We start from the raw sequence: 24,411 nt of genomic DNA, 5'->3' as shown, positions 1-24,411 counted from the left end.
GAGCTCACCTTCACGTTGAGGGCCGCTGTGAGAAACTACCCGTCTCAGCCTCCCCATTCTCAACACCCTTACTCTGCTCTCCGTTTTCTTTTATCCCAAAGCACACATGTCTAGCTAATACACTACTTTATTACATATGTTCGTTTGTGATCTGCTGCGCACACCTCCCATTGCAAATATACATTCCGGGATACGTCTTCATTGCTGTATCTCAAGTACCTCCGACAGCCTTCAGCTCATGGGAGTTGGGTACAGATGTTTGTTGAATGGGTGGGTGAAGGAACAATGCATGAAGCTTGAGCAGATCTTCTCACCAATGGACCTAGAAGGAAGGGGAGGACTTGGGACCCCTACACTCATTTGTTCTACTCTCTAATCTCAAAGTTTTTTTTAAATTCTGCCAGCTCTAGAACCACAAAACCTCAGAAAGACTGGCGTCAGAAAGACTAGTGTGTGTGTAGGAGCTGTAATGGGCCAAGAGACAGAGAAATGGTGGCATTCACTGCCAAAGAACATTCTGCCTCTGTGTCCTGCAGCTGTTCTGTGCATTGTCTCTGGCAGCTCCTGGACTTTTGTTAGCCCCGGGGCCAACAAGCTGAGTTAGATGAGGCTGAGGAATCCACAGAGCTTGTGAGGCAGCTAAAATGGTGTTGGGGATGGGGTAGGGCGTTGGCAGGGAATCTAGGATGGAGGAAGTCCCCTGAAGTTTAAAGCCACAAACGTTTATTATTTTAGGAACCACAAAGCAAAGTGAAGAGCTTTAAAGAAAACAAACTAATGGCTCGTTTCTGTAGCTGACACATTGGCCTTGTGATTTTAGTGCTTGACTGACTCCTCCTCTCTTGCTTAATTCAGTGAAGTCGGAGTGTTATCTGGAAAATGCCGTTTTAATGGGAAAGATAAAACATTGTTCTGTAGGAATGGTGTCTGCTAGGTAAAAGACCCCCTTGGCTACTTACTCAGCTCTGTAACCTCTTATTATGCCCCTGATTATTTCAGGCGCTTTTGGATCCCTGCCTCGAGTTCCCCAAAGGAAGATGCTTTTTGGCCAGGGTTGCTGTCTATATTTTGGTAGGTTCTGCTCTTATACGTTAGAGACAAACGGCTTCTGTGTGGTCAGAGGAAAGGCTTTGCACAATGTACACTGATTCTGCCCTGGTACTGTGCTACTAAAGGATTGAGAACCCTTTTGCTGCAAAGAAGTGTCCAGACCAAGGATTCTATCTATAGTGTACCTTTTTAGGGTGAGCGAGATGCTTGCCCTTGACCTTCGCTGTGATTCTTGTTAGATCCTTTTATATTTGCTTAAACTTTCTAGTCTATGTCAAATTAAAACCATTTGAGATCCATAACTTAATTATATTATGTTTTTAAACACCTTTGTGTTAAAATCTGTTTAATTTTTTTCCACATATATCTTTGCTGCTGCCATCTCCCTCAAGTTCAGTCCAGATTCCAGAAGCCACATCTCCCTAACTCGGCTGGCCAGCGGCTTGGAGCAATTTGTACCATGTTTTTGAGTTTGTTGGCTTCCAGCTTTTTTGTAGTTGGCATGTGAGGCTCTTGAAATAAAATGAACACAAGTGTTCACTCAAGGTAGTTTCCTTTGTTAGGCCATTTAACAAGAACCTGGACTTCAGTGGGTCAGGGTGGCTGATGGAGTATGCCAAAAATGGAAAATGGGCTTTTATAATTATTTCTGGTTTGAAACACTTGAGGTGGGATAGAGAACAAGCTACCAAGTTTGCATGTATTTAGGGAGGCGATTGCCCTTTCATGCTCCAATTTTTTTTTTTTAAGGAACCCGTTCTTGTCCTTAATATGTTTTTGAACGCTTAGTCTGTACAGCGCCCGGAAGTGGATGTGGGGTGGGTATGGTGGGGGCCTTCCAGGCAGATGGAAACGCCTGAGCAAAGCCAGAGAATGTATGTCTTTGAATACACTGTGACTGGTTGAGGGACAAAGGAGTGGTTCACATTTTTAGGTGCTTGGATAAGTGGGCTGGGAGAGGACCTCAGATGTTGATACTGTTTATACTGAGTAGTTTGTACTTAATTTGATAGACATCAGTGGAGGCTATTGAGGGTTTAGGAAAATCCATCTGGGAATAGTGTTAGTATGGATAGGATGATGAGGGACCTTTTGGGAGGCTGGAATTCAGTGGTCCTGAGGAGAGATGAGGGCCCAGATCGGAATGGTAACCGTAGCAATGAAGAGGCTGGTGCAAATGTACGGAATGTGCAATGGCCCTGTCAGCAGTTCTGTGACTTTTACCCAGAAGTCTGGTCTCCAAATCAGGTGGGTTCTAGGTCTTGGAAAACTTTTTGTCCCTTGCACACATTGTATGTAATGAGAATTCTCAGAATATATTTAGGATGTTTTTGATTAGCTTTCTCCCTTGTTTGGTGATTGTCTGCCAGAGGTTTGAAAATAGCAAAGAAGCTGATAACCTTAGTTTTCAGAATTTTTTTTTTTAGGAAACCTTGAAAAATAGGGACTTTTCCTTTCATGTGAGCAGAATACTGTTGGTCCCAGATATGAGAAATCAAGCAATCGCATAGTTTCCTAAAATCCACTATTGGAAGAACCTTTAGAAATTAAAATACAATGAGGCTGTTTAAGTAAAAAGGAAAACAATTCAATTAAAAAAATCTTGATGGATATTTGGAAAGAAACTGTGTGAGTGGGAAAAATGTAGAGGCCACTCCTGCTCCCCCCCCCCGAAATCACCCCCCCCACCAAACTAACAGTCGTCATTGTCTGTCTGAGCAGAGGAAACATTTAGAATATTCTAGATTGAGCTATGCTGAAGTGCCTTTTCATAAATTATTGCATGGAGAACAACAGGAGAAAAGCTGTCTCAGTTGGCATAATTGATGTCTAACGTGAGACCTGGGCATACATTGAAACATTATTTTTTAAGCCTTTAAATTAATGGTTCTGTGTCATTTTCATATGGCCTCTTTTCCCCCTTCCAAAGAATTTCAGAGCCAACAGAATCTATAAATAGTACAAAGCCCCGTTGTCTGTGGTAGATTGAGTAGAGCCGAATTGCCTGTCCTTAAGTGAAGGGGAAGTAGCTTTACATTTTTAGTAACTGAATTGTTGGCCAGCATAAAGGTAAGGGCCATGTGAGCAACTTATTTATAACTTCCCATAAAGGTATGTGTCTGTCTCAAGCAGAGAAACTGTCTGGGGTGCTTGAAATGTAAAAGTGCAGTAGAATCATTTTCCATACACAGCCTTCCTAGCTAGCTGGAGCAATAAAGCGATTGTTCACATCCCTGGGGCTTTCAGAAAGAGGGGTGTCGATAGATTAGCTCATTAGCGTCGCCTCCTATGGAACAGAAGGGACTGAGGCCATTACATTTGAGTCTATGGTTTTATGTTGTGAAGAATGCTTAGATATTAAATCCGGAGGGTATTCGGGGCATAAATTTAAGCTTAGTTTAACCTGTTGGGTGTGGCCCTCCACCTGTCCTACCTGCTAGTCTAACCACAGTCAGGTTCTTGTATTTCATGGGTGTAAAAGCACATTATTTTTTCACAGGTTCAGTTCAACTCTTAAGTTTTTGTTTTGTTTTGTTTTGTTTTTTTTAATAAAGAACATAGAATCAGATTGATTCTCTGGTAACAGTGGGAGAAGGGAAGAAGAGTAAAACATTTCCTTGGCATCCTGTAGGGTATCTTCAACCCTCTTGGTAGATGCCAGAAAATGGAATCCATTGTTGTGTGTCATTAACGTCAGCACTGGCATCAAGAGCAAATCACAGCCAGATGTAACTCAGGGTGAAGTTTTTATCATAAATACGCAAGGAAAAGAGGTTTCAGCCCTCCTTTATTATTTATTGTCTATTTCAGAGACTGAGTTTTTTTTAATATTATGCTGGCTGTTTAAAACCTCTGCTTATATGGCTAAAAGGTAAATGTTGGCTTTTGTGCCAATATTGTTTAGTGTTTGGGCAAGTTGTAGTGAGTGGTGAATGGCCCATTAACTATTCTGGAGGCCTCATAGCAGCACTAATTTCACATCGTGCTGGGTTTACAATTTACATATTAAAAAATGTTCACTTGATTTCGTTCAGGGACAAAGCTGACATCCTATATAAGCATTACTCCAAACAATCCTATTTATTGGTCCAATTATTTCAATTGAAAGATGCTGGTTTACTGCCTCTTAGTATTATGTGAACAATTCTCAGTGAAACTGTTAGACATCAGTTTGACTCTAGTGGCAGAATAACCTCACAGGGTTTCGATTCACTTTTAATTTTCAGTCCCAGGATCAGGGATCGTTTATAGTAATACTGTAACCGTACGGGCACATACAGCTTCTCTTAATGCCCTTTCTGATATTTTGGGGAAAGAGTGCTTTTATGCAAAGCATTCACTTATGAATTAAATGACTGCCTTTTCTCACTATAAAATTTCATTCACATTTCCTCCCTTCTCCCATATCCTTATGAGACAGGACAGCATGCAGTATTTTTCATTTTATTATTATTAAAAAAATTTTTAAAGATGTGGTTTAAGGTAGTTCTTTAGGATAGATGCCAAGGTAACTAGTTAATACTGTTATAAAATCAGGCTCCTAATTAAAAATGCTTAATTTGTGCAGGAAAACTACATGTTAAAATGAATTTGGAAAGATTAGATTGGAATTGCCTCAAATTTAATTAAGCCACACTGCATGGACGTGCTGGGAATATCAATACAATCACTGTAAATTTTGTACAAACTGATTTGTTGCATTACCTTGCTCATCTAACATACGGTACTTTTTGTGTCCATATTGCAGACGGCAACTCCAAACTAACATGGCAGTCAGACTGTGTGATGTGGCTTCTCTGCTTAGAAGTGGTTCGTGGGCAGCAGAGCCTTGGACTGGGGTCTGTGGGATTTTTCTTAAATTCTGTAGGCTACTTTTTTTTTAGCATGTTGCAGCAGTGCTGAGGCCATACCAAACACTTGAACTTTTCATTTGGCATATTAATGATTCTTACCTTCAACCTATTGCGGTATGGCCATCATTAGGAGCTAAAGCACATTGCAATTTTAACCATAGTGGTATATGTAGCATCAGAACCATGCTTTTGTCTCTTAACTTTTTATAATCTAAATTAGGATTTAGTGCAGACTCAAAGAAAAGAGTGACAAGCTTTTTTTAAAAAAAACAACAAAAGTTTTGGTATGGTCTGAATACTAAGTTACCGTAATTCTTTACATTCTGTTTACTATGTATTTTTTTGGTTACTAAATTTTGAAGTTATTCACAATTCCTGATGCTCAAACAAAATTGTTGAAATTGTAAATCTAGCTGGAAATTATTTGCCCAGTAACTGTTGAAAGCGTTTGCATTCTGTGAACAGTTGTGTTGAGCCTATCAATGGAATATGCATTATTTGTAAAATATAGCACATTAGTATCATTTTATTCTGAGCAGATGGTCCTATAGCTGAGAGATGCTGTAATTTTCAGTGCACACAGCCTACTGCAGCTGTTCACTTGAATGTTGGCTTAGGAGCTCATTCTTGCCACCTGAACATGGAAATAAATGTGCAATTGAGTGAGGAGTGTTTGTTGTCCTTGCTAAAATCCTGCTAATTTCAGTCAATGAACACTTTGTTTCAAACGCCATCCCAATGAGCTTCAGTTCCAATCTCCTATTTGGGGCTCATATAGTTTCTACACATACCCTAACTTTTGAATAGCGATTTGTTTTCCTTGCCCTTGACTATTCTCATCTTTCAGCTCATTGTTTCCATGACTGCTGGGCAAATGTTAATCACAAGAATTCTGCTGGGAGAGTCACCCACAGCTAATACTCTACAAACTGGAGCAGTTATGCTTTATTAGGAAATCTGAAACATCCTTTCTCAGTTTCAGATACATTTGTTAATTATAATAAAATGCATATCTTGAATTGTGTCAGATTTTTTTATACTGATTTCCAAACATTTCTTTTTTTATTCCTTTAAGCATTCCCTAAGAGTACTTGTCCGAGAGATGTAGTTTGCAGCTTGTAGAATAAATACCCATTTCTTTGAAAAGGAAATGAAGTTATGGAGGAGGGGTTATGGGTTGTTTGGTATTTCATAGGTAGTCTGGATTTTGTCTCCTGTTTTTTATCATGATAGTGATGATTGTTGTTCAGTCTGACCACTCTCAATCTGTCCTATGCTGCCTTCTTTTATAAACATCTCTTGGCAGTAGAGATTTCTTTCCATATGCTTATCTACTGTTGTGCCCTTTTATTTTTCTTAGGCAGTATGCTTTTTAAAAGACCTTTTCCCTCTTTTCTTGTAACACTCTTTCCCTCTGCTTTGCTTTTTAAATTTTGTCTCAGATTCTTTGCCTTTTATATGTTAAAAAATGTCCCTGAAACTAGTATCCCATCAATTCAGAATTGTCAATTTTGAGAAGTTGTTTTTCTTTTTTTTTGGTGGAGATGAGCGATGTACTGGATGAAAGATGCAAGATAATCCTTTCAGGGAAGATTTGATTTTTGGATTCTCCCACAATCTTGGCTCTCTAAAGTAGATCACGATTGGAGGTGGTTTTAGAAAATTGGGGGCTGTGGTTTGTGACTCTTTTGCTCAAAAAGCATAGGATTGATTTTTAGGAAACTAGATCTGAATTTTCTTAATCAGTGATTTTTAGAGAAGGCTGAACAGTTTGAGACCATTTTCCCCAACTCTGCTAGTTATCCTGTATTTGGAGTTTATAGATGTACTTTAAACAGGCTTATGTGCTCAAAGGAAAATTCCTTGGGCAGGTCTGTTTGGAAAAATTGATATATTTACATTGTTGTTTTAGTGGACTGGATAGGCTTTTTTTTCCCCCTATGTCAGAGTCAAGGCAGAATATCATATTGAATTGTTTGGGGTTTTATTTTGATGAGTTACCATGTTGGTGAGCCTTAGCTGCCAAGATTGATGAGAATGGCTTGTTAGATTCTACAAGGTCCACTAAGTATTCATAGTTTCTTTCCCAAGTTATCCTACAAATCCTTTTCACATCCTAACATACAACATCTGATGTTTTCTTATTTCTTACCAACAGTAGGGGTATAAGATATTGTCAATCAAAAACATTTTCAATATGTAACCAAAACAGTACATGTTGACAAATTTGTATTTTTTAAAGTACTCTCTTGCTCCTTGATTTTAAGTTAATGGATGTCTGACAGTTTTAGTATATTGAAACTCTTAGGCTAGCTTAAAATCTCTTCAAAGTTAGGTAGACCATTTCTTGGTTTGTTTTTGGTAGCATGTTAAGCACTTTTTTTATTTTCCAATGTGATTTTTAGTCAGGGTTCAATTCTGTGCCTTATGGTACTAAATTTTTTCAAGTCTCTGGACACTGCAGGTGAGTAAGGGTATGTGAGTAGATCCAGAAATGGGATTCTAGAGAATGTTTAAGATTTACATTGTGCTTATGTGCATGTATGGAAAGCGTATGTGACAGTATAATTGTGATCTTAATTGAATAGCTTAATAATGAAGTAAAAATTAGCGTACATATTGCACTTTTTGTTGAATCTTTGTTGTAATTTCAGTAGAACGACTTGTGTTTACATTTTTGGATGGCATCTCTCAATAGTTTGTGAAATATGAATTCTGACATTTCTTATTTTCTCTGTTTTTAGCAGGTAATTGCTGCCATGGAAACACAACTGTCTAATGGGCCAACTTGCAATAACACAGCCAATGGTCCAACCACCATAAACAACAACTGCTCGTCACCAGTTGACTCTGGGAACACAGAGGACAGCAAGACCAACTTAATAGTTAACTACCTTCCTCAGAACATGACACAGGAGGAGCTCAAGAGCCTTTTTGGGAGCATCGGTGAGATAGAGTCCTGTAAGCTTGTAAGAGACAAAATAACAGGTATGTAATTTTATACAGGTTACTCACATTTAAAGGACTGCGTTTCAAGGTGTGAGAAAAGAATACGTTTACTGCTTGTAAGTCAGTCAGTGCTGCAGTTTTACACATGGAGGGATTCTCTGTTACTGACTGCATCAACAGTATGAAACTTAGTTCTGAGAATTTTGTTTTTCTTTTAAAGCATAAAATTGTTCTACGGACAGTAGGTATATATTATAATGAGACTTTTATATACTCTGAACCATACAATAACATCTTTGAAAAATGTTTTAAAAGTCAGTGTGTCTGGGGCAGCAAGTGTCATGTTAACCTTTAGTTTTTAGTTCCCTGAGCTTACGTGATGTAGCATTTTAGCAATGAGATGTAAGAATACTATTGTGTTGGGAGAGGGCAAAAACCTCTTTAAATGTCTTTTCCCGTAAGTCTGTATAGTCCTTCTGCTTATACGTGAACAGAGTAAACGGTAATACTTACCATGTCAATGTATAGCTATTGGCACTGATAAAATTTGTATAGCACAATCTTACTTTCTGTTCTTTGATGAGGAAAGGAAAAAGTACTGTCTCAGTGCTCCTCTTATCATAAAGATAAGGATAAAAGGATAGGTTATTGGGCCTTTAATAATAGTACCTTTTGAATGTCAGTGGAAAATCTCCATAGTATTTTGTAAGATTTGACTAAACTTTTAGAATAAGCCAGAACTTAATTTGGAGCATGTTCTTGAGATAGAAGGGTTAATGCTTCCTGCAGGAATTTTCAGACACTGAAAATAGGAAGTTAAGGTGTAGACATACTCTAGCTTTTTCATAGGTGTTGTTAAGGTTGAGGAATGGTGCATATCAAATTGCTTTACATGGCTTTACAAAAATATCATCTTGCTTTACAAAAATATAAAACTAAGTAGTTGAAGTGAGTAAAGGATACTTAAGGACAGTGTGATGAGTTAGACCAGGAGTCTGAACGTTAGTCATATGACCTTGGGCAAATCAACTTTTGGTTTCAGGTTTCCCTTGGTAAAATCAGGTAGGGGGCAGAGGAAGGGGTCCCTCTAGGTAACTTTGAGGTCAATTTTGACTTGTCCTGAGGTGGTACCTTTAGGTGTTCTTTTCTCACAACAGCAGGGCTTATTCTCTCCGAGCTGAGTGAGTTCTTAGCACTGTCACCGGGGGTTGGCCATACAGTCATTTTCTTGAGCTACAGATTGAGGTTCACAGAGAGAATTTATTGAAATCAAGTAAATCAAGTAAAAACTAAGTGAAACCTCATTGTCATCAATGTATACTTAATAATTATATTCTAGCAAATTATGGTACTTAGAAGTTCACCATGATGTCATTAAGAAGGTTTGTTTTTTGTTTGGAGGAGATTTTTTTTTCCATGTGCATTTCCAAAATCTCTGTAGTATATGTGAAATTTATAAAGAAAATTTTTGGAAAATTGGAAAAGGTAGAAAGCAAATGGCTGTTATTACCTGTGTCTGTCCTGATACTACATTTTGTTATATTGTTATTTTTAGCAAAACAGCATCCTTTATATGTGAATTTTACAACCTCTTTGATATAAATGACTATGTGATAAATGGTACGAAGGCTGTGACATAAATTATGTGATTTTGTTTGGTATTTCTACCTACTATTAAAAAAAATGATGCTTGAACAAGTCATATAAAAGTCACATTTTCATGTTGTGATGCTGGGAGCAGAAGGAAATACTAAATCATATTAGATATTTTCCACAGGAAACATTTCAGAGATTTTCATCTCTCATCTTTGGTCAGTCTTGAATGACTTTATTCTTTCATAAACTTTTTACTAGGGCTGTTACGTGTTGCAAATGGATAAATTTGAGTTGTGTATCTCCACATCCCTTCCTTCTTGGCATTAATATGGTGGACATTGGTGATAGAACCATAGCCCAGGGGTTCTCCGAAATACACAGTTAGATACTGGCAAATTGCATTAATATTTGTTGTCCATTTCTTTCACGTCCACCCCTTCCCCATTGTCTTTTCAGTGAGCGGGGCTGACAGTTTTCTAAACATTGGTAAAATTAATGTTTGAAATCTCTGGTAAGCAAGCGGAGTACCCAAGAAAATCCATGGTGGGCATGAGGGTGGAAAGATGTTTTCTACACTTCCTTCCAAGAGATATAGTCATAAACACTCCTCAAAATGAGTGTTACCTTTGATGGACAAGTTTGAGAAATGCTGCCTTCCATGGTTTCCTATTGAAGATCCATAATGCAGATTATTAACACATTAAAAACTATGTTAAAAACCCTGCTGTTCCCCAGCCTTCTTTGACCATAGACCTCATTTGAGGGGATATCCACCCACTCGGTTTCTGTTGAGCAAGTCACTATAAAAGCTTTTGAAGTCAGTTTGTTAACGGGTTATCAGACAATCTGAAACTCTTCCGTAACCTTTTCATATCAATAAAATATGAGCATGTTTCAGAAAATGAAAATCCATGATAATGAACTATAAATTAAAAAGCTAAGTAGGCAAATCTGAATACAAAGGACCTCTTCTTCTAGTTACCCTATTTTGATTTGGCCCACTGACATCTTGTTCTTAGTATGCGTTAAAATGGTGCTCAGATGATCAGACTTAGTTAGCCTCAAGCGTAAATTACCTTAGGTTTTTGTTTTTTTTTTTCGTTGTTTTTAAATTCTGAGTTTCTTACTAAATGTTTGTATTGAACAAAATAGACTAGTAAATGACAGATTTCTAAAACTGGGTTTTGAATTGTTGCACTTTGCAATGTGGGCATATCTTCCTAAGAAGCTATTATTAAAATTTGTCTAGAAAGGTTTGAAAGAATTTGTGAGGATTTTGACCCTACCCTGTGGTATTTAGCATTAGTCAGCTTATACAGTTTCTCAGTATACATTTTTAGGGTCAAATCAGAGTTCCTTGGTCCTGCTCTAATTATCCAATTTATCCTACCTCTTGTGGAGCTTTTGGGCCAGAACTTTATATTCCGATTTTGTAGGAGGTGAGCATTAATTGGGTTGTAAGAAAACGCTGGGATCACTCTTCGGAAAGAAAATTTAAGTCCTTCTTTTTACTTTTCTTAAATCTTTTCTTAGGTAATGCTGAACTGGGAAACTGTATCTCAGGTACAAAAATATCTAGTTAGAAAAATGTATGCCTCTTTCCTAAGTCCTAAAAGAGTATGTAATTTTTAGAATGTGTTGGTGTTAACAAATTAATGTCACTATTTTGATAGAATGAGGATTAGGGAAATACATTAAGACACGTGTTCAGTAGCAAATACAATAATCTTATCTCTGGCCTAAATTCTGTTCACCGTGTTGTTTTGTAGGCCCTCTCTTTGGGCTTGTCCCCAGTTTTATGCTTCGTGCTGTTTCCTGTCTGTCGGCATTCATCATGAGCCGCTCCTGCTGCCTGTACGGCTTAGCTGACATCGGTGCATCCCTTTGAGTTCTTAAATGCACTTCAGAGTCCTTGACACCTGCTGATGCTGCATTCTAGAGAAGGGAAATGGATTTTATGATGCAAGGAATGCATAATAGAGCGTTAAGAGTTAGAAAAGCCCTTGAGGTGACTGTAGCCAACTCTCTCACTTAACAGGAGATGAGAGGCCTAGGTTGGCTGACACTACTGGTCCCAGACCACGTGGCTGTTAAGTGGGAGAACGGGGACTAGAATTCTGGTTTTCTGAGCCCTTCCTGGGATATTTTCTCCTTGCTTCTTTGGAGGCCAGAACTCTTAAAAAATTAAGCACAGTACCATCTAATAAATTTATAGTGAGACATACAGCTTGTACAGGGTCACTGAGGGGCATCTTCTGGTGAGTTTGTCTTCTTCGGAAGGGAAAAGATAGGTTTTTGACGGATACACAGAATGAACAAGAACATTCATGCCTCTGAAGAAACTTGATAGCTTCTCTAGAAACTTAATAATCTGTGGTTGTAAATTTGGATGTTCTAGCCCAGTGGTTCCAAATCTGGATGCACATCTTCACGTGAGGGAGTTTTTACAAATGCAGATTCAAGAGGCCTTGGAAGTCTTGTCAGAAAGCTCTCCAGGGGTGATTTTGATGGGTAAGCAAGTAGTTTGGGGGGTCACAGTATTTTGAGGGGGATGGTCAGTAGATTGTACCAGCATTGGAATCGCTGGGATGACTGCCGAAAATGCAGGTTCCAGGGCCCTGCCCCGACCTACTGAATCAGAATCTCTGTAGGCAGGGCTGGAATGTTCCAGCCACCTGGGCGTTATCCAGTTCTTTTCCTGAACATTCTGCAGGGAGCTAGAACCAGGGATTTCCAGTTTTGACTGAATTCTGGAGGTGGGTGGGAGAGGTGTTATCACTTCAGTGCCTAATTCTGTGGCAAACTAAGCTTCAGTTGCTGCCCCTTCCCCAGCTTTGTCTCTGAGTTAATTTCTGGGGTTTAGGAGTAGAGATGTTGAGTTTACCAGTCATTGGGCTGTGTCTTTATTGACCCCCTTACCTGTCCCTGAAAGTGTATGTGTGTGTGTGTGTGTGTGTGTATGTGTGTGAGTGTGTGTGTGCGCGCGCTCACATGTGTGTATGAGTAAGTGTGTTTTGCAGTTAGTTTTCAAAACTCCAGGATAGCTTGTTCTGTTGTTACTTTCACTTTCTTCTAAAAGAAGATAGAGCATTACAGTTAGTTGAAGACCCAAGGTAATGAGTGTTGCTGTTTCTTTTAAATCTTGGTGTGATGGCTTCATTCTTACACTTGGTATTGTTTGAGGTGGGCCCTATGCTGACCCCATCAGCTGCCAACTAGATGCTTTCAGACCAAAGGAAAAACAAAGAGCAAAGCAAACAACCAAATACTAACTATGGGGGCCCAAGGAGGGACTTTGCCAACGTGGATTTCCTTTGAATGGATGGTAACACGCAGGCCTCCTTTCTTTTTTTCAGGTCTTCAGTGTTAGCATCTTTTTTTATATGAAGGTTCTTAGCGGGGTTTAAGTTATGTCTGTATTGTTTCTTGAGAACGTTGATGTTAGTTTTGATCCTGGTTTATTTTATCAGAATAATGTGATTTTTCAAATTTCGTTTTAATGGCATGGTATTCTCCCTTCCACTTTTTGAAAACAGCTGCAGTCTAGCTCCTCGGGATTGAAACAGATAAGTGGTATTTTATTGGTCTAATAAAATATCTTCAAAAATTTAATAGTTTTATTTACTGGGATGAAGTCAGTCATCATGGTGAGCTGTTTTGATGAACATGAACTTGCAAAGGTGATTGTACATGTCAGTTATAATCTTAAGGTCAGCTGTTAGGTACCCACAGTATCAAGAGATCAAGAATTCTGATTCTGGTGGACAAGTAGTGAAAAAGAGCAAAGTGGGTGGGTGAGGGGTGGTAGCTTAAACACTTCACTTTGCAGGCTCGGGGTGCTATGTAATTAGACATTTGGCAGAAAGACAGGAAACCTGTGGCCAGGTTTTCGTGAAACAAGGTAACTTGGCTGCACAGGATAACTGCGTTGGTCCGTAGCATACGGGTATAATACAGTTGAGCATGGCTGTCTTACGTTATAGTGGCTAAATTTTTATACAGTGAAATTTCTGTATCTTTAAATCTAAATATTTTTCCATCGTACATTTATCTTTTCCAAAGATCATGGCTAATCAGTCATTTTAAAAAATGATGTGATCACTATAGAATCTTTTTATAAAGTTTTGGGGGGAAACTTGAAAATTGTTTCTTCTAGGTTCATTTTTTTTTTTTTCCCCACTCAAACCTTGAACTGGGGTGTTCTATAGAGCAGTTTTCACTGTCACTGTGGAATAATTTAGATGCAGAATTTCAAGACGATGAAATTAGACATTTATAAAATTTAAGAAATTAAAGTTTTTTACCATTGTCAGGGAGGATAAACTTCTACCCTCTTAATTTAATTCTCAGGCTCCAAGTCACTGAACCTAACAAAAGACAGATTATACAAAGTTATATGTCAGTTTTCAGTGTCACTGTTGAATAATTTAAATGAAAAATTTCAAGATGATGAAATTGGACATTTATAAAATTTAAGAAATCAAATAAAGTTCTTTTCCATTGTCAGGGAGGATAAACTTTTCTTCAACCCTCTTAGTTTAATTCGCAGGCTCCAAGTCACTGAACCTAACAAAAGACAGATTATACAAAGTTGTATGTCAGTTTTATCTCAATAAACGTGGTGGGGCGGGGGGAGAAGATTAAAAGGAGGAAAGGCACACAGTTTTTATTAATACTGTAAGTGCACTGGAGTTTATAGGGAATAATTGAAATTCAAAGAAGTTATGGGGGTTAGTCATAGGGGCTTATGTTCCATTTTAACAAAAGAAAGTGGGTTTGGGCTCCGAGGCATGGTACATTGTGGGGAAGTTACCAGGAAGTTTTTGGGGGAAACTAATGGAAGATTCCAAGCTGTCTTAGCAAGGTTTGTTTATGCATCTTGGTGTCGACTTTCTATCTTCGGTAGTGAGAATTGCACTCTTCCTGGTAAAGGAGAGGAGGACATCTTCATTCATAAGGCAGTTTATGACCTGCTTTTAGGCAGAACACAAGAGAGCAGAGAATCTTTCCTGTGTCTGTTAATTCTTAATTGCCTTCAGTTCAAAATTATCCTTATACTGTGGGGCATATTTGGGGTGGTATATTCTGTGCTCCTTCACCATGAAATAAGTTAACTGTCCAGTAGCAAACCTAAACAGAAAAGCTTCTTCTTTGTATATCCTATAGTAACAACCCTAAATGGCTAGGTGCTGGGAAGAAAAAGCATCTATCGTGAGGGTATTGAAAGTATGAAACAGAATCATTCCTGGTTAATTTGTAAATCACCTGGATTTTTGTTTCTCTGATTTCATGATATTGATACTTGTGTTACCTTATATTTTATTCCATTAGAAGCCATTATGGAAGGCAGTGTGGCAGTTCCTCAAAAAATTGAGAATTACCATATGACCCAGCAATTCCTCTCCTGGGTATATACCCAAAAAAACCTGAAAACATTTATCTGTAAAGATATATGTGCTCCAATGTTCATTGCAGCTTTGTTTACAGTGGCCAAGACATTGAAACAACCAAAATGTCCTTCGATTAGATAATTGGATAAAGAAGTTGTGGTATATATAATGGAGTACTGACTGCTCTGCCATAAGAAAAGATGAAATGCCGTGCCATTTGCAAAACCATGGATGGCTCTTGAGATTATAATACTATGTTAAATAAGTCAGACAGAAGAAGTTGAGAGCCATATGATTTCACTGATATGTGGGATACAAAACTGAAAGCAACAAAGGAACAAGACAAAGAAACAAAAACTCATAGACACAGATAATACAATATTCAGTGGTTACCAGGGGGTAAGGGGGAAGGGGGTGGTAGATGAGAGTAAACGGGGTCAAACACATGGTGATGGAAGGAGAACTGACTCTGGGTGGTGAACACACAATGTGACATAGAGATGATGTATTACAGATTTATACACCTGAAACCTATGTAATTTGACTATTGTTGCCCCAATAAATTTTAATTTAAAAAAAGGAAGGAGGAAATGAAGACAAGTGTTGCAACTGCCAAGAGCTGGTTACATACTTTTCCAACAGCCTTTTAAGAATATTTACTGGGGAAATGAGGTTGAACCCACTGGGTAAATAAAGTTTAGGAGTGTTGAGTCTGTGGGGCTTGGCCCGTGTCACTGGGACTTGGAGAATGACCATATTTGTCTTGCCCATTGATTAGGATTGCAGGCCTGTGACTATTCCTGTGTTAGTTTGATACAAAACGGATTTTGGTAATGTATTCAAATTCAGTAAAATACATTTGAAGTTCTTTTGTAGGGATTCCCCCCTTAAAATTTAGCAAGGTGTGAGTGCTTGTGTGCTTGCTATTTGGTATTCCAGACCTTTTTACACTGATTTTTTTTGTTTTCTTTCTAGTTTTTGTTTACTTTTGCATCAGGAGATTGGTGGTATAGAATAGAAACCATTTTCAATTTATTATTTAGTGGCTGTCGTAGTAATGATGGAAAAATGTAGATGAGAAAGAAGATGGTGAACTAAATGGGAGAGGATAAAGAACAGTTAAATCGGTACAGGACTTCTTTTTTTATAATCTACAGAATGTTAAAATCCTGTTTCTCCTCAGGTATGAAATTGACTTATCCACTCCAGCACCCCCCCACCCCCCAATTTCATGATGTAGTACAAAAATAATCCTGCTTTTCTTTTGATGGTTTTTATTCTGTTTTAGTACCTTAGCACCTGCCTTTGTTTTTCAGCATTCTAAATTATGACTAGAGCAAAACATTTTTATTTTGTACCTGTTGGAACATTTCCTTTTAAATATTTCCTGGACAGAATACTAGTTGATCATTGAAGCTAAAGCTGTGTTTCAGAATTTGCCAACTTCTTTTGAGCTTGTTCTGAGTTAGCTGACTTTGAGTGGAGTCTGCTGCTGCTGCTACTGAATTTGGAGAGCTGTGGAAACCCTCAGAGTATGCCTTTCCAACTAAAAAGGTCAACTTAAAAAATTGTTTTTTCCTGGCATTTTACTTGCGTCACTTGGTTTGTCAATCCTATACAGTGGCACGTCTAGCATGTTTTACTGCTTCACGTATTTGGTTTAGCTTCTAAAAGTTTTAGAATATTTTGACACCATGGTATGTCCCTTTTATTGCTAAGAAATCTCATCAAATGTTTTTTGAGGAGCTCTAAGCTGTAAAAGCAGCATTGGCAGCTCTTCCAAGTATTGTGAGGAAACAGATCCTCAGTTAAAACTATCTTTTTGTGATCTAACTGCTCAGTGAGCTCACACATCGGGCATCAGCTTTAGCTGATTGAGGGCTGATCATTCTACATTGTTCTAAATTAGAAGAAAGGTTCTTACTCTGTATGCTTCCTTCAAGGAAAAACAAATGCAAGATGGCAGTATTTAACTTACTCTGTGTTTACAAGCATTCCATCACATCTTTCCCTGTGAAATGGACGTGACTGCAGTGGGAGTAGGATTTAAGGAACTCCTGTGTACAGTAGGGTTGTTTTTGCTGTTTGGGATCAAGTTCCCGGGATTAGCATTGAAACAGAATGCCTGCTACCTTTTACTCCCCATTAGGGAGGTGGCCTAATGAGCACTAGGTTTAGAGGTTTTAGCCTAGAAAGAACAAGTTACACTTGTTCAAGTCCCAGGTTAGCCATTTACTTGTTGTAATGTATCCTTACATGAGTCATTTGACTCTGAACTTGAGTTTCTTCCATAAAGTGCCTGGCACACAGGGGGTCCTCCTATCCCCTTCTTACCAGTTAATACTTATTCAGTTACTTGACAGTTGCACTCTTCTCCTTGGGTAAACCGGTTTTTGAAAAAAATCTCCAAATAGATTTGTTGTCTTAGAATTTTTATGGTTTCTCATGATGCGGGAATAATGCAAAGGTAATTTTCTATTCCTTTGCTTCCTAGGTGACTTGACCAACACAATTGATTTTCTAGGGGTGGAGCAAAGTGGGACTCAGCAGAACAAGGCAGGACTTAGGAGCCCAGGAATATGATTAATGCTATGATCGCAGCTTCTGTGAACTCGCGCACTGGAGTGTGGAGTTCTTGCTCTGTGTGGTATTGTGTGAAAGTTATTCAGAATGAATGAGCTTCTCTTAAAACATGAAGGTACTCTCAGCCAAGCTTCCCTATTGGACTATTATTGGCCTGAAAGATCAGTCAGCAAGTTGTTAAATTGAGCCAGGAGGTATTGGTTAGATAAAAACGAACTGGAGGCTTTTTTATTGACATCTTTTTCCTTCAGATTAATGCCCCTTTAATATAAATTGTAAATACTCTTACTAAATATTCTGACTTCATAAAGTAAGGTTTTCAACTAGGGAAATGCAGAGAGCTATGTGTTTGGTTGTTAAGAAGCCCAATATTCCTGTTGTGTTAGCAGATCAGAGGACTTAGGAAAGAAATTGCCGTCCCTTTTTTTCTTTCTGTTGAAATATTCATTGAAAAGATGTAAAGCCTTGCTTTATTCAGTCATCACAGACTTTACAGATTTCAGTTTGTATAAGGAGGGTGGTGATTTCCACGAGGGCCTGGTTAACTTAGCAGATGCAATTTTACATCTTGTTTTCCTTTTTTTTTGGTTAAGTCCTTATGCATATTGTGAATTAGAGTTTATTTTTAGCTCTTAATGAGTTCTTTTCTCATCATTGTACTTTTTGTTGGAACTGTGTTTTCTACATAATGCACTGATTTTGAAGGGAGAGTGTTTATGGCTCACAGTCTCTGTAATCCACCCCCAACCTGCCCTCCAGTTCAGCTTAAATGTTCGTTTTTGTGTCTCAGTGGTAGATCTGGTTGCTTATCTACCTTGTAGAGTAGATAAGTAGATGCCCTGACTCTTCATAACCTAGTTGACCTTCAGGCTTTATTCTGAGAAAGTCAAAGTCTCCCTTTAAAGCAATGTTTAAAGGAGGCATAGCTTCCTGTAAGCAGGTAAACAAGAATCATTTCATTGGATTCCAGCTCATTGAGCCTGAGAGAACAACTTGATTCCCTCACGTTTTGATGCTTTAAATACAGTCCTCAGGAGTCCCTGGTCAGTAACACAAGGCGGTGTCTTCTGACTGCTTCCCAGTCTGGGACTGGTCCCTGAGAGCTCTTCTCATGCCACTGCAATGAATTCCAGTTTTCTGTTCGTCTGCTGTAAAATGTGTCTCATTAGGCTGGTTAAGGTGTGTCAAACTAATTGACTCCTCTCCTCATGTAGAAGAAAGGAGCTCTCCTATATGATTTCTGAAATACTGTCTAGCTCTGGACTTCGGTGACTTTCTCTTTTGTGAACGTAACTGCCCACGTAGCTCTGAAACATCCTGTCGGGTTCCATGTAGCAAACAGCCTATCACCTTCTCAAGCAGAATTATTTGGGATCTAGCATTTTAACCTCAAGATGTTAAACCAGGTTTGTTTTTAGACCCTTCTATTCTTAGTATTTCTGGGCCTTGGTTTCAGTGGTGGATGTCTTCATTCGTGTATAATAAGATTAAAATACAGAATTGGCAATCCTGATTTGTGATTGTTTTATAGCAATACGTTTCTTTTTGTAAGTGCTGGAAATCAGAAGCCTTTGCAGAAAGGCATGATAATGTATGGTGTATTATATCCCCAAATCCATATTCTAGAATGTTAAAAATGGGACTAGATGTACTATTTAAAAGCACAATGTAGAATCTTTGGGGGCTTCACTTCCTTACTGCTACTTGCAATTTTAGTTCGAGTGTTTATGGAAAACAACGTTGGTGGACATAGCTGTCAATGTAAAGAGGGCATCTAATATTATTTACTGGCTTCTAGAGCAGGACAACGTACTTAAGAGTCTCTCCTTTTTATTTATTTATTTATTTATTTATTTATTTATTTATTTATTTATTTATTTATTTTATGAGGAGTGCGATTGCAAATGGACCTACGTTAGTTTAGTGTATAAAACTCTTGGGTAGTTTTTGGTTGGTAAACTAGGCAGCAAAGGGAGGAGTGAGGCTTAGCTTCTTCTCAGGACTAAGTTCTGCCCCGTGTACACACGTAGCGAGCAGGCCCAAAGCGATCCGGACAGCTACTTTGCAAGCTCCACAAAGTCTCAGTTCTCTGCTCATTTTTAGGTCCTTTGATCATACCTCCTATGAAATGTTCAGTTGAGGCTGACAGCATGCCAGAGGCAGGTATCTGTACCCTCTGTTTGCATCACGCAAAAAGAAATCCTTCTAAACAGAGGTTAGACCCAGGGTCATTTCACATTTAGGGGTTCTAGCCACAAGGAGACCAGTTACAAACCTCCTTGGATTTTTGTGTCCTGTTTATACAAAGGTGGGTAGTGTCTCTAAACTAATTTAGCTCATCTACATACCTTGAATACCTTTACTCTTGTTAATTTTACAAGTGACACCCCATTTCTAACACTCATTACACTGATTAACAAATAACTAGCTTAAGGAACAAAAACCCATTTTGACATTCATTATGCTAATTAGCAAAGAATGGGTTGTTGATTTAGCTATAGATAGTAGATAGGCTTGCAGTAGTCACTTCTGCAGTTTGGCCCTTACTTGTATTAACTAGTTAACTACCCGTGGACTATATGCATTCACGATGGTGTGTTAGATGACCATCCCTGGAATTAAGGTTTACGGTGCTGGTGTACGGGGAACTTCATACTGATTGATACCAAACTAAAAAAAAAAAATTGTGGCTAAATATGTGTAACAAAATTTACCATTTTACCCATTTTAAGTGTACGTCTAAGGGGCATTAAGTACATTCACAGTGTTGTACAACCATCAACACTGTCCATCCCTAGAACTGTTTCATCATCAGAAACTGAGACTTGAAGCAGTAACTCCCCACCCACCCTGTCTCTCCACAGCCTCTGGCGGCCACCATTGCGCTCTTTGTGCCTCTGAAGGTGCCTCTTCCAGGTACCTCGTGTAAGGAAAAAATGAAAGCATACATTTGTCATGTCAAAGTATGTAACAAATAAATGAGAGTGGTTGTTTCAGGAGCGCCTAGGATTTCCTTCCCTTTCCCCCTTCTTCCCCAGCACTCCCCTCCCCTCCACCCCCCAAAACAAAAGAAAACAAACCAAACAACACCACAAAAGCAACTAACCTCCGACCAAACAAAAACCCATAGGGCAGAGGCATTCATGTTTTAGATCACAGGAGTGATTTTGCAGTAAAGGAAGCCTTGAGCATCTTCCTGAAGCAATTCTGGGATGCAGATGCTGATGTGAGGTGAAGTTAGAGGCAGGTGGTCTGTGGCCTGTCTCTGCCTTTACATTATTTCAGATTCCTTGTTAACGAGTGGAGCAATCATCATGTTAAATTTTAGGTCTCATTTTGGCCTCCTGCCTTCTCTGTTGGCGTCAGCTACATGCCTGCTGGCTGTAGCAACATCATTTCACACTTAGTGACTGTATTTATTTCAGATGTTGGCTATTGACAACTGAAGAGCAATTCCATGAGTTGAAACTTAGCAGAAAGCCTCCCCCAGGTTGTGCAAGTTTAAAATAATAAAGGTAATGCTTCTTGTGGTCTAAGGTCTTAATTCAAGCATCCAGTAGATGTTTTTCTTCTCTCCACTACCTACTTCGGCACCTACCATTTGCGGGGAGCTTCCAGAGGCCTTATTGGGATAGGGATGCTTTACCTCTGGAGCTGTAAGGTCTCGTCTGGGAATAGTCGTGAAGGTGACTCAAGCCCACCCAGCTGTGTGGCAGTCTCGCCTAAGAATCCTGGGCATGCCACAGAATGCCAGCCAGTGGTGGGTACTTGATGTCAAGGTGGTGACAATATGTTGAAGAGATCCCAAGTCACAAAATACTGCTAATGTGTCTTGCGGTGGCGCCTTCTTGTTAAGGTGGAATAGATGTGGAGGGAACTGGTCAGACTCTGGAGAAGGATGCAAGTGTCCTAAACGGGCGACGTGGTTTTTGAGCTGAGATTTATAAGCAGTGCTTCCGATGTGCAGGGATGGTCTGGTTGATTATTCCGTTTGGTGGTTGATCTTTGATGCAGTCTTTTATTTAAGCAGATATGGGAGAGGCATTTCTTTTTAGTTTGTATTGAGAAATTTGTAAGGCCCTTCAGGGATCTAAGAGGAAAATTGTCTCACTCTTTTATTAGTTCCATTCCGTTTTGGGCAGTTATCTTTCCTAATATATTGCTAGGGCAGGGGCGGGGGGGGGGGGTGTAATTCCAAAAGCCAGTGGGGTAGGTCCTCTCTGTTCTGCCTTCATATAGGCAAGGGGCTAATATGAGGCCCACGTAAAATCAGTTAGGCATTTTCTCCCAGGACCTGGACTCTTAAGGAAATGATGGAGAGATGAGATGGCGATGGTGACCCGTGTCATCCGACTGTCTGTCCTGGCGCTGAGATGGTAGTGCTTCTTCCTACTTCTTTGCTCACTGGAGCCTGGCTCCCATTCCCTGTTGATTCTGGAAACCGCTGTGCCTCTTCCAATAAATTCCTTTCAGCTAGTTAGCTAGAGTCAATTTGTATTATTCCTTATGCTTTAGAATTCCAGTGAAACAATTCTTGTGTAGTTCCCATTTCGATCTCTTTATGTCAGAGTTAACTTTTCAACGCATCCAAAAGTAAGCTTGTTGATTTTTTGTTGGTACTACTTTGACCCACAGGACAGTAACTTTTGTAATTGCTTTGAAGTCCCAGCCTTGAACTTGCCATCTTTCCACACAGGTCTGTCAAAGGAGGTCCAGGTTCCCAGCACCGTCTGGATACTTTTGGAAGGGACGCTGGAGGCACCAGCATCTTGTTTAGAACAGAGCATTTGCCATTAGGAAGTTGTTTGAATCAAAATGGGAGATTGAGCCCTTTTCTGGTTTCGGATCATAAGACACTTCCAGTTATTTGATTACCTTTCACACCTATATCATCCTAACTTGAACTTTTAGTCCTTGTAAATACCTAGTGTGATCACCTAGATTCTCTAAAGCATCTGTGATGTGGAAGAAGTTAAGCTACGTTCTCGAGTCATCAGGTGCTCAGATGTCAAGTGTTCAATAGGGTCAAGTGTTACAATTGTTTGTTTGTTTGGAGCACCTTTTGCCTCTCCTGATGGAGTTTGAGGGCTGTTGTTTGTTTAAGGACTATCTTTCGCCTCTAACAAAACAGTTACCCCCTTTGCAGAGTCTGCTTCATTGCCAGTAGCCCTGCAAGGTTGGCATCCTGACCACTTTCATTTTGCAAATGTCTGTAGGGTCAGAGTTTTCTCTCCTTTGAATTTGCCCTGTTTGTCATGGATGAACTGCCCCAGCACACTGCTCACTTGCCCTGAGACTTGCAGCTTTCAGGAAAACAAACACTATCGGTGAACAAGTTTGTCTCTGTTTTGAGAGGTGTATATGTGTATGTATTTTATGAATAAAGTCACTTGTCTCTTTCAAATCATTGACTCATAGTTGATTCATATTGTTAGCGTTGGGGGAATCCAGTGTTTTGATATAATTATGTAAAAATCCTAGGTGCAATGAGGATCTTCCCTCCCAAGTTACCTCTTAGGGCTTCTCCTCCATTTCATTATGTTTCATGGTCGCTACGTTCCTTGAGTTGTGACAGAATAAGCTGAAGAATGGCTGAGAACTAGCAGTAGTGGCATTTTCTGTGATCACGTAGCAGGTTTTTCTGGATGTTTTATCTCTAGCTTTTAATCTTCAGAGGTCAGAGGTGCTGGGTGACTCCTGGTATAATAGCAGCTGATGAGAGCCATATGTACCGTGTAGAAAAGCAGGCTCGCCTGTGAATGACCTACATTTATTCTCTCTGCCTGCTTCATCATCACTTGGTTAAAACCCTTTGGTGTCTAGCCTTGTGGGGGCACAGGTGTGCTTACAGGTGTTGAAGCTCCCTGTCTCCGGGCGGCAGTGGTGTGCACCACCAGTATTGTTTTGGGGGTCTTCAGTTCTCTTTGAAAAGATCAAATTCTGATTTTATCTTTATTTACAGTATGTTTATTTCTCACTAGTCACTGATGCAGCATCATACCTGTAATGGTAAAAATATCCAGTCAATTTTATGTTCTTACCTTGCAACCTGTTAAGATATTTATGTAAGATTAAAGGGTTGGAATGGGACATCTGTTCAGGTAGCGTTAAGTAAAAGCGTGGGGTTGGGGAAAAGGCTGGGCTGGCCGGGACACCACCAGGATTTCGGAACTGGTAAAGCAGATCTTTGAACAACACCTTAATTAGGTTGTAGATACTGCATTCAGAGAACAGCATTCCTTTGGGGATTGTAAAACTCTTCACTTAGCTACTGATCACTTGATTTGAGTTTTCCTAGAAATTCTGCTTCACTTTTCTGATCTTAGATGACAATGACAGAAGGACAATGAAGGAGCAAGTTAGCTTTGTAAGGAATAATGGAATCCAGGCTCTTGGGGCCACAGTTGAGATTGGGAGGTAATAGTCGTATGGTAAGATTGAAATTGGACCAAGGATGACCATTGGATACAATTTGGTAACTAACATAGTTATCGCTGTGATTAACCTTTAGGTTTTTTTGTTTCTGGATTTTCAATCAGACGTCCTGAGAATTGCTAGGAGAGAAGAAATTCTGGGTTAATTTTCGTGTCTTAAGAGTGGAAGGACTAAAAGTTAAGATGGCCAAGTAACGTAGAATAGTTAATTGAATTTTTAAATTACGTGTTTCACATAATCTTTCATATTCTGGAGGCTTAAGAAAAATAATTCACCCCCTCCCTTTCTTCAAAAGAATGCTGTTTACAGCCAATAAATCTTGATCTGAATGTTAAATTTCACGGGTATCTGACTTTTCTTACATACACAAGTAACTGTAGAAGAGAAAGCTTTTTCAACGTAGTACAAATTCTACTTCCTTTAACTTACATGTGGTTTTTGTTTTTTTTAGGGAGGAGAGCAGAGGATCAAGAATCCAGATATGTGTAGAAGGCTTTGGGTTCAGGAGATGCGTTTCAGTGTATATGTGTTTTCTTGCTAGGAAATACCTTGCT

The 24,411-nt window shown here is 39.1% G+C and overlaps 1 protein-coding gene across 26 annotated transcripts in view; it reads left to right on the top strand.

Annotated features, from left to right (window-relative positions):
* Positions 1-24,411, top strand: part of ELAVL2 (ELAV like RNA binding protein 2) — a 154,459-nt gene that overhangs the window by 77,556 nt on the left and 52,492 nt on the right. For 11 of the 26 annotated variants that reach the window (XM_074330309.2, XM_088793672.1, XM_019752414.3 and 8 more), the window contains 2 exons: positions 4,799-4,889; positions 7,649-7,892. In XM_074330309.2, coding sequence (XP_074186410.1) covers positions 4,818-4,889; positions 7,649-7,892 — 316 coding nt within the window. In that variant the 5' untranslated portion in view covers positions 4,799-4,817. The remainder of the gene's footprint in view (positions 1-4,798; positions 4,890-7,648; positions 7,893-24,411) is intronic. The other 15 variants (XM_019752420.3, XM_019752423.3, XM_074330318.2 and 12 more) reach the window with 3 other exon arrangements.

The sequence above is a fragment of the Rhinolophus sinicus genome, chromosome 16 (assembly GCF_057876585.1).
Source record: "Rhinolophus sinicus isolate RSI-liver-muscle chromosome 16, RSI-T2T, whole genome shotgun sequence".
Classification (NCBI taxonomy): domain Eukaryota; kingdom Metazoa; phylum Chordata; class Mammalia; order Chiroptera; family Rhinolophidae; genus Rhinolophus; species Rhinolophus sinicus.
The sequence above is the reverse complement of the archived record's forward strand: the minus strand, read 5'-3'. Positions and strand labels throughout refer to the sequence as shown.